Source organism: Spinacia oleracea, chromosome 1 (assembly GCF_020520425.1).
Source record: "Spinacia oleracea cultivar Varoflay chromosome 1, BTI_SOV_V1, whole genome shotgun sequence".
Classification (NCBI taxonomy): Eukaryota; Viridiplantae; Streptophyta; class Magnoliopsida; order Caryophyllales; family Amaranthaceae; genus Spinacia; species Spinacia oleracea.
The window spans coordinates 8,299,643-8,310,286 of NC_079487.1; the positions used below are offsets into that span (position 1 = coordinate 8,299,643).

Here is a 10,644-nt window from a genome sequence, read left to right on the forward strand (position 1 = left end):
TATTTGAAATAATCTATTTTGACCAATGTTGGCGATTTATAAAATAATAATAAAAAAGTCTATGCGTAATTTTATTAGATTCAATAGCTTGCAAGTATCAAATTTTTATAGTTTTAATTTTCTAATAACTAAAGACATTGATGGGAAAAAATATACGTTGACAAAAATTAAAATCAAAATGTCTTAATTTTGAATAACATATTATTTGTTCTTGATTAAATTACATAATATATGAATTTGTAAAACTGCATAATAAATGAATTTGTACAGGTGGAGGGTAGAAATTGCCAGCGTTGTTGAAGTTGCGGAAAATGTAAAGGCTACCATTGATGGTGGTTTTCGGTGGGTTTGAGATAGGCGTTGTTACTTTGCTATGGTGGGTTTTGGATAGGAGAGTGACCAGAGCGCAATTTAGAAGGTGGATCATGGTGCACAGTGAGCATGGTACACTTTAAGAACGCTAGTATATAATTGAAAGAACATCTGGTTATGAGAAAAGAACATGAGTATATTTTTTTATTTATGTTTTTAATAAATAGTAAAATAATATATTATTTTTATAACAAAAAAAGTGAAATATTATATCGCATGTTCTTTTTCCGTAGTGTCATGTTCTTTTGCTTATGCACATATGTTCTTTTGGTGCACCATGCTCTGTGTGCGCCATGGTCCATAGTCCACGGATTGGTGACCAGAGTGTTATTTATGAAAGGAGGTCGAAATTAGTTATAGCCTTTGATGTATATATGTGTTGGTTTTGTTGGTGGTTGTTGGTTCCATCGGGAAGTTCGACTAAAATTAACAAAAAAAAATGGGAAAAACTGCAGTAAAATTAAGCGGAACCATTTGAAAAAGTATAGTATTAGAAAGCCAAATAAATGTGAAGGAAAAGGTAGTAATATGTCTTAGATCAAGATATCATCACCATCATTTACCATCATCTAGCACGAGATCTTATATATTAGAAAGCCAAATAAATATTTTTAAGATTAGGATTAGTCAGCAGACAATTAATGTCACGTAGGTATTTTTGGGTTGAAAAAGTCAAAGTTACTCGTTGACAATTAAATTAGTAGGTTACCATGTACTGTACTGCTTATTTTTTTGTGATCACTCCTATATAATAATACAAATTTCCTTATTGTCAGATTTGATCATCAGTTGAGGAGAGATATTGATTCTTTAGAGCCTCTTTGGTATGAATCATGTGATGGACACTCAAAGAGAGTCGATCTATGCTCACAATGTGACCCCTCCTTTAGTAAGCCAAAGTAATTATACTCTTTTCCAAACTTTGTAAGAAGCTACAAACATTGTAATATTTGTGTTATACGGAGTATTCATAATAACAGATTAAGAGTAAACGTAAGAATTATTGATCATACAAGTGCAAAACGCGTTACATTTTTTGGAAAACATGCTGAGATGATCATCGGTCTTAAAGTTTCAGATATTAAAGAATTTGAAAATCATGTAAGTACAATTATAAGTTTCTGCTTATACAATGTATTTGGATTACAACATATAACTGAAACGTAAATCCATAATTAGGAATTTGGAGACATCATTTTGGAGGACCACTTGAAAAAGTGTATGATAATTTCCTTCACTTTCATACTACATGTTCCCAAGCTAAACAGTGATGATATCGTAGTTGCATCGGTTTTGCGTGGAAGATGGGAAGAAAAATTCTACTATTTGAGGAAACATAACGACAAAAATGTTGAATTATTTAAATAGGAGTATATGGTTTTATGAGGTTTTATTTTAATTATTATCATTTCAAAATTGACTACTCTGTATATACCTTTTTTTTTTTGCAACATTATATATATATCCCGCGTTTTTGTTTAAAATTTATTTGTTATTCTAATCAATAACCGTGTTTTTGTTTAAATAAATTTGACTATGTGCCATCTTTTTTCATTTGCAACTCTATATATCCTGTGCTTTTGCATGGGCACATTCTAGTAAAACGAAATAAAAAAGTCAAAAAGACAATAATTTACCCCTTAATTTCTCCTCCGTAATGTATGTTTGTTAATGTTAAATTGCTAGTAACTGAGAAAAGATGACAAAACCTCTCTTATTTTTTTCATTTTAATTCATAACCCCTTAGGGGGCGTTTGGTTCGCGTCTTTTTGGTATGAGGTATGAGTTTGGAATGATCAAAATATATACCTTGTGATTGGTTTAGAAAAAATCATTTTCTGATTTTTTCTAAACCCATACCTCAAACCTACAAGGTATGGGTTTTAGAAACCCAAGGGGGGAGGTGGGTATGAATCATTCCAAATCTTTAGGTATCAAATAAAAGAAAAATGTTCATTCTCGGATATAACCAACACATGGTATTAAAAATCAAGTTCTAACCCCATACCACCATGGTTTCATTCCTGATTCAAAACCCATACCACTAGGCGAACCAAACACCCCCTTAATTCTCTCCATTTTAATTAATAACCCCTTAATTCTCTTCATTTTAATTCATTAAAAAAAAAAACTATGCTGCAATCCAAATGGTAGAACGACGCTCAATGTTGCAGTCCATAATCCACTCAACAACATTCTTTCTCTACTCGCTATCAAAACCTAATTTCCGAAATTCTTTTTTCCAATTTCTCAAAGAAAAAAGTCAATCAATTTCTGAAATTCTTTTGTCCAATTTCTCTAAGAAACACACTATTTATATGTTAATTTTCTTTACTTTAGTACTAAAATTTAGATTTATCATTTCGTCATGTAATATGTGTATTACATTGTATAACTATGTAAATTCTTTTAACTAGAGATTATATCTAATTTTTCTTCAAACGAACTTTTTAAACAATTTTTCTAGAATATTATTTATTATGATTAGTTGTCATAACGCAATTTTTAGTTTTTATATAATCTCGTACGCATATCGTGCATATAAGACTAGTCATTACATATCCTAACACTTATAAACCTTTGAACTTTGATTACTTATTCATATAACAGTGGTATTACTGAAATACCCCCCAATTCATGTTTTCTTTTTTTGTCTTTTCCTTAACAATAGTGTATTTACCATTTTCCCCTTCCCTCTTATTACACTTTATAAGTTCATATTAGTTGTTTACCATTTTCCGCTGCGGAGAGGGTTCGAAGAGGTGATTGCCTTCCTCGACGCCATGGCAAGACCTCACAAGCAGGGGCAAAAATCTGGGATGAAGAAAAGGAACGATAAACAAGTTGTGCCGAGAAAACCTAATACGAGAGCACAAACTAAAGAACCATCTACTCCAACAATGGTGGAAACCGCCATTTCTGAGAGCTCGAGTTCATACCCTGATGAGGAAATCCCGATTGAGAACCCGATTCTTAGTCCAAAATCTTCACTGAAGGACTAAAACACATTGTGAATGTTCTAAATGAATTTAATGTGTGGATCAATGGCCTTAGCTAAGGTAAAGATGCTCTCTCTCATTTTCATAATCCTAGGGGGACTTGTTTGAATGTTGTATCCCCTGTGATTGCTGCTGTTGAACCTCATCCTAGTGTACATTCTTTGCATAATGATGATTGAATTAACAATAATACTGATAATAGGATCACCTTGTTCATATTGAGTTAGAGGACATAGCTGATTAGATGAATTTTTGGCAATCTGCAATTGTATGCTATGTCGTTGGTGGAAACCCACTCCAACATGTTATGGATGGTTTTGTGCATCGCATTTGGGGGAAATTGGTTGTAGATAAGGTCTCTTTGATTGGGAAGGGGATTTATCTGGTTCGATTCTTGACTATGGAGAACTGTCGGAAGGTGTTAAAGGGTGGCCCTCACTTTTTTGATTATAAACCACTCATTATCAAACCATGGTCTCCAGATGTTAATTGTGCTGAAGAATCTATCAAAAACTTGCCTATTTGGATCAAACTTCCTGGTTTGGATGTCAAATATTGGGGGAGAAGATTCTTTACAAGATAGCTGGTCAGGTTGGCAAACCTATCTAGGCTGACCAGGCCACTTCAAATAGAGATAATTTGATGTTTACTAGGGTGTTAGTTGGTGTGCAAATGGATCGGGAGTTCCCTTCCACTATCCAGTTTCTGAATGAGAAGGGTAGTGTGGTTGATCAACAAGTTGCCTATGATTGGATTCCACAGGTCTGCACTGTCTGCAAGGGCATAGGGCATAAGGCAGACTCTTGCAATCACAACAGAAATAACTAAGTTCAAAAAAGTATGGGTCATGAAGACCTCTAAACCTATCAGTGATCCTATTATTGACACTACTCCAGATATAGTCCACCAGGTTCAACTAACCACTGTTGATGAAGAAGGGTTTACCTTGGCTACTGGTTTGAGTAAGAAAAAATATCAGGAACTGGGACCTGTTCAAACAAGGAAAAACTTTCAGATCTTACATGAACATGAAGAAAGGGTGGCTGGTGACTCACACAAGAGTAATGGCTCTACTATCGCAGGTTCATTAGACCAGGGGTGGGAATGCCTTGTGTCCAATGGATAATATATCATGTTGGAGTGCGAGGGGACTGAACATGAGAAGAAAGCAATTGGAGGTGAGGAAATTTATCTTTACTCACCAAATCAAAACGTTCAGTTTCCTGGAAACAAAGGTAAAGGCTCCCAAGATGGGTCCACTTTACCTCGCTGTCTATCCTCAGTGGTGTTTTACTACTGACTTCTGCCACCATGTAAGTGGCAGGATTATTCAGGGGTGGGAGCCTGATTTTTTTGATGTTGACATTAGAGGCACGAGTTCCCAATTCATTCACTGTCTCATAACACTTAAAGGTATTAACATGTCTTTCTTTGGTACATTCATATATGGTATGTCTGATAGGACGGATAGATTGACCCTGTGGGAGGATTTGGTGACTCTTTCTGGTACTATCCAGTGTCCTTGGGTAATAATGGGGGACTTTCACTCTATCATGACTATGGAGGATAGAATTGGGAACCCTATCATATTCTCTGAAATTCAGCCTGTGAGGGATTGTATGGCTTCTTGTGAACTGGTGGAAATCAAAATTGTTGGTAGGAAGTTTACCTGGACTAACAAGCAATAAGGGGTCAATAGAGTTTTCTCTATAATTGATATGGTGCTAGCTAACTCTCTTTAGGAGGATGATTTCCCTACTGCTGAAGCCACTTTTCTCCCTGGATATACTTTTGATCACTGCCCCATGGTGTTGAGTTGTTATAGGAATTCTCATATCAAGAATCCCTTTAGATTCTACAACATGTGGACTTGTTCTGATGAATTCCTTCCTTTGGTCTAGTCTAATTGGGATAAAATGGCTCAAGGGTGCAACATGTTCAAGGTTGTTCAGAAGCTCAAATGGATCAAAGCTGACTTGAAAGCTCTTAATAAAGCAAGGTTTTCATCAGTAGAAGCAACTAGTATTCACCAAGAGTTCCTGCAGGCTCAGAATAATCTTCACGGTGATCCCACTAACAGTGAGCTGGCTACAGTTAAAAAGCTTGTTGGTGAAAAGTACAAGGAGGCACATGCTAACTACCTATCTTTCCTGAACCAAACTGCTAAAATCCAGTGGTTGGAGCTTGGTGATGAAAACTCTAAGCTCTTCCACATGAGTATAAGGCATAGAAAGAAACAAAATAAGATTAACCCTATTCATAATGAAGCTGGTGAGTGGATTCAGTCCACTGAAGGGGTTCTGGAGGATTTCACCCAATTTTATTCCTCTCTTTTCTGTGAAACCATGGCAGACATGTCTCATGTTAACACAATAATTGTGGACCAAGGACCTAGGATTACTGAAGCACGCAAGGGATTGCTTAATTGCAGTTTCCAAGAAGAAGATATCAAGGGTGTCCTGAATTCTATCCTAATTAACAAAGCCCCATGGCTTGATGGTTTCAATAGCATGTTCTTTAAAGCTGCCTGGCCTGTCATCAAAGGAGAGGTGTGTTTGGATATTATTGAATTTTTCCTAACTGGGAAAATCTTGAAGGAAATCAATGTGACTTATATTTCTTTGATTCCTAAGGTTACAGTGCCAGCTTATGTGGGTGACTTCAGACAATAGCCTGTTGTTTAGTCATGTACAAGTGCATCTCTAAGCTTATGTGCAAAACTCAGTCAAGTACTTCCTGATATTATCTCCCCTAATCAAGGGGCTTTTTGAAGGAAATAATGCCCTTGGTCCAAGTATGCATTCTATGTTAAGTCTAATAAATGCGGTTCAGTATTAATTAACAAGTTAATAATTCAGTGAGATCAAGTGAGCTGAATGCCTAGCTAGAGGCCGCTTCAGTTCAAGTGGAATTAATGATATTAATCCACAGCTTACTCTTGACTGAACCCGTAGGGTCACACAAATAGTACGTAAACGGATCAAGTATTTAATGGCATTAAATACTCCATCTATGAATATTCGGAACCGACGGATCTTGGTTTCAGTGGGAGCTAAGATCGTCACAGGCAAGAAATGAATACTCCGGAAACGATAATATTGCCGGAAACGGAAATATGGATCGTATCGGAAATATAAATATTATCCAAGTCGTAGATGTTGCCGGAAACGGAAACATGGTACGTATCGGAAAATATTATCGGAAATGGAAATATTGCTAGAATCGGAAATATTGCCGGAAACGGAAATATTGTCAGAATCGGAAATATTACCGGAATCGGAAAATAATTCCGGAAACGGAAATATTAAATATTTGTTCGAAACGGAAATTAATTCCGGAATCGGAAATATTAAATATTGTTCGTATCGGAAATGAATTCCGGAATCGGAAAATTTAATCGGAAGCGCATCGTACGAATAAGCATCGGACGAGGCCTGCCGGACGAGGCCCAGCACGAAGCCAGGCCATCGCCCAGCAAGCCAAGCGCGCCGCACAAACAGCCACGCCAGGCCCAGCGCAAGGCCAGGCCCAGCAGGCTGCGCAGCGCGCACAGCGCGCGCAAGCACGCGCAGCGCGCAGCGCGCGCGGGCGCTGCGTGGGCTGCTGCTCGCGCGCACGCATGGGGCCCATCGTAGCTGCCGTGCGTGTGTGTGCAAGTGTTTGTGTTCGTGCACGTTTCCTAAAACATGCAGAGTTCGGTTAATGATTAAATTCCTAATTCTATTTGATAAATTAATTAAATAAGAGTTCTTGTAGGATTCTAGGTTTTAATTAATTTGTATCTGAATAGGATTTCGATTCCCTTTCCATACCCCTATAAATATGAGGCTAGGGCTCACAATTTATAACAAGTTTAAAAAGTATTCAAAGTGAGTTTTTGAGAAAAAAATTCAGTCACACATTTGCCTATAAAGTGCCGAAAATAATAGTACCTTAAGGGCGATTCTAGTTGGTCAATCTTAAGGCGGATCCGGACGTGCTGTGGACTATCTACGGAGGGACGACACTTGGAGTCCTAAAGACTTGTTCTTGTTCGGTTCGGGCGCAGCTAGGGAGGGCACGCAACAAAGAGTATGCATCTAAATTATGCTATATGATTATGTGTAAATAATATGTTGTCCTGGGTTAATGGTTGTTTCCGCATGATCTATGTAATGTCATATGTATCATAACCTAACAGTGGTATCACGAGCCCCTTATTATTTTCATAATCTAAATTGCATGAACATGGTTAAATATTACAAATTTGCAAGAATTAAAAGGGGTGATTAATTTTCGTAATTGTTAATTAATTGCAAATTGCGTTTATTTAATTATACGTACGCAGTTTTTCGGCAGTTTCTTCGTTACTCATCCGAATTGAGTGATTTTTGTGTCAATTCCGCATGTAAAAGGCATTCTAAAATTTTGACAAAATTAGTATTTTTCTGCCGAACCCAGAATTCTCAAATTCGAAGCCTAACTATGACTTTTCGAAGGTTTTAGTTTTTCGAATGCAAAATTTCGTAAATTTAAGATGTTAAATTAAATATTTGCGATTCTTGTTGATAAATCTTGAATTTTTGATTGACCTACTGCATATGTTTAACAAGTTTGAATGCCTAGTCTTGTTAATTATGCAATCTAATTTGTAATTATGATTAATTTGTTGAAAATTAGAATAATTTAGAATTAATTTGATTTTCATAATTAATTGTAATTTAATTAGAAACCTATGATTAAAAACCACCATAAAAATTGTAAATTTATGATAAATTTTAAATTTTTTATGACCTAGACTTGAATCCATGTAAATCGGAAATCAATTGAATAATAAATTTTCGATTTTTCGCCCTAAAATTATGAAATTAATAATATTTATTAATTTGTCATTAATTTTATAAATTTTAAATTTTTATACGATTCGTTCATAAAACTTGCACGCACGAAGCAATGGACGCTTCGTGTTACCCTTAAGGGGTGTTGTATAATGCGGGCATGCGACGACGAGCAAGGGAGCTCGTCGCCCGTGCGGCACGAATGCAATGAGCAAGGGCGTAGTGCACGAGCACAAGGCAGCAGCCCTGCCTTGTGTCGTGTGCCACGAGCAATGGACGAATGGGCATGGGCGAAGGGCGAGCCAAGGCAGTCGCGTGTGGGCAGCAAGCGAGCTGCGCCACAACGCGCGCTGCCTCGCACAAGAGCGCGCAGCCTCGCGCGCAGCGAGCGCAAGCTCGCGTGCCACGAGCGCTGCGCCCAGCATTACTCGCGCGCACAGCGAGCGATGTCGCCCGCCCAGCGAGCGATGTCGCGCGCCCAACGAGCGATGGCTCGCGCGCCCAGCGAGCGATGTCGCGCGCCCAGCGAGCGATGGCTCGCGCGCCCAGCGAGCGATGTCGCGCGCCCAGCGAGCGATGTCGCGCGCGCACTGCGAGCGATAGCTCGCGTGCGGAGCACCAATGCGTGCGGAGGCTTGCGATGGGGATGCAGCAGCTATGCGACGAGCGCATGGGCTGCGCGCACATGGCCAGCAATGGCTGTGTGCGTGCGGCCCATGGGCGTGCAACGCGTAGGGTGTTTGCGTTACGATTAAAGATCGTTTTGAATGTTTAATTTGAAAATTTCAGTTCACGTAATTTTAATTAATTTTAAAATTAATAATTTAAATTATTTTCTTGGATTTTAATTTTGAATATTGTAATTATAATAAATGTTATTTATTCTAATTATTTTACTAAAATTAAAATCATGAATTAATTTAAATAAACGACTGAAATTAAATTAAACTTTTTGGATTCAATTATAAATTGATATGAGCTTTAAATTTTAATTAAATTTGTATGTTTCCGGTTGGACTAGAAATACATTTTTATGTTTAAAATTAGTAAAGCATATAAATTTATTGGTTTAAGTGGGAGCGCTTTTTAGTCATAAACTCTTGATTAGGTCTACAAATCCTTAAGGTTAAAACAACTTGATTAGAATTAATAAGGACTGAATAATTGGTAGATTATTGGTGCCCTTGATTAATTGCTGCAAATGTTTACGTGATGCATAATGTGTTTTACTAACCAGCTATGTGGGCCATTCATGATAATGAATGGGTGAATGGTATATATTGTATATGTACTGTTTTGCAGGTTATGAAGTGACTAGTATGGCCCAAATAGGATAGAAAATATGGTCTGCGTACCATTAATTTGAATGTAATTGGTCTAAAGTACCAAAGTTGTTTTTCAATTCAAATATGGTCTGCGTACCATCAAATAGTTGTAATTAGTTATAACTTATCCTATTTGAAGAAAATGGTGCCTCCCACGGAGATTTTCAAGACGGACTTTGAAGTCAAAGCTTCAAGATGAAGTCGGGCCATACTAGATCACAAATATCTTATGCATGTTTTAAGTTATTTATTGCTTTTAAATATGTCTTAAAATGCATGAGATCAAAAGCTTGATTATGTTGCATGATTAAGGATTTTAGTTCACTTAAAATCTAACCAACATAGTAAGAGCCTTAAGTTCCAAACTTAAAAATTGAGTTAAAAGGTGCCATGCCAAAATATACACTTGCTTGGATATCCTTTACATCAATCTAGTAATAGTTTTCGCTCAGCGAGGTGTTACTTATTGGTCCTAAAGGGGCAAGGTACACAAATAATTGTGAGTACATGTTAGTTTTGGTGAAACTCAACGATATAAGTAAGGAGTCCTTTTATGTCGTGGCAAATTCGATAGGTTTACCTAATAAGTTCTTAGACGTACCTATCAACCAAGAATAGTTTCTAGACTATTAGCAAAAGGCTTTTGCTTACCTAAGATGTTCTAGGATTAAGTCGACAAACTGTGCTTAGTTCTTCAATGATTTTAGGATCTTGGAATCATTTTATTCACACCTGCCGGAACACATAATTTGAATAAAATGCTTAATAAACATTGAATTATGCATGTATGCTAGAATTTAAGTTTATTAAGAGAAACTGTGAATGGTTATTTATTTGTTTATTCTTTTCAATTGTAGTTTTTAATATGGCAAACAACAATTCATTCAACATTCGATCAATTCTCGAAAAGGAGAAGTTGAACGGGAAAAACTTCCTTGACTGGCAAAGGAACTTGCAAATAGTTCTTATGCAGGAAGAAAAGGAGTATGTCCTGGATGAGGCGATGCCCGAAGCTGCAGGCGACGGGGTCACTCAGGCAGCCCTCAATCGTTGGATTGATGCCAACAAGGATGTGAAATGTCTAATGCTCGCCACCATGAGTGCGGATCTGCAGAAAACGTTCATCAACTC

The 10,644-nt window shown here is 37.2% G+C and overlaps 1 protein-coding gene across 1 annotated transcript; it reads left to right on the forward strand.

The window, feature by feature from the left end:
* Positions 1–4,621: 4,621 nt before the first annotated feature.
* On the forward strand, positions 4,622–6,043 carry LOC130462693 (uncharacterized). The gene is made up of 3 exons (XM_056831482.1): positions 4,622–5,023; positions 5,114–5,179; positions 5,273–6,043. The coding sequence occupies exons 1-3, from the start codon at positions 4,622–4,624 to the stop codon at positions 6,041–6,043; spliced, it is 1,239 nt and encodes a 412-aa protein (XP_056687460.1).
* Positions 6,044–10,644: the final 4,601 nt, after the last annotated feature.

What these genes read in the sequence shown, in the direction of transcription:
- LOC130462693 (XM_056831482.1), top strand. Translation starts at nt 4,622, where the DNA reads ATGGGTCCACTTTACCTCGCTGTCTATCCTCAGTGGTGTTTTACTACT. An exon ending in AACTGGTGGAAATCAAAATT is followed by an intron (nt 5,024 to 5,113) that starts GTTGGTAGGAAG and finishes AACTCTCTTTAG; the next exon opens with GAGGATGATTTCCCTACTGC. An exon ending in CTTTTGATCACTGCCCCATG is followed by an intron (nt 5,180 to 5,272) that starts GTGTTGAGTTGT and finishes CCTTTGGTCTAG; the next exon opens with TCTAATTGGGATAAAATGGC.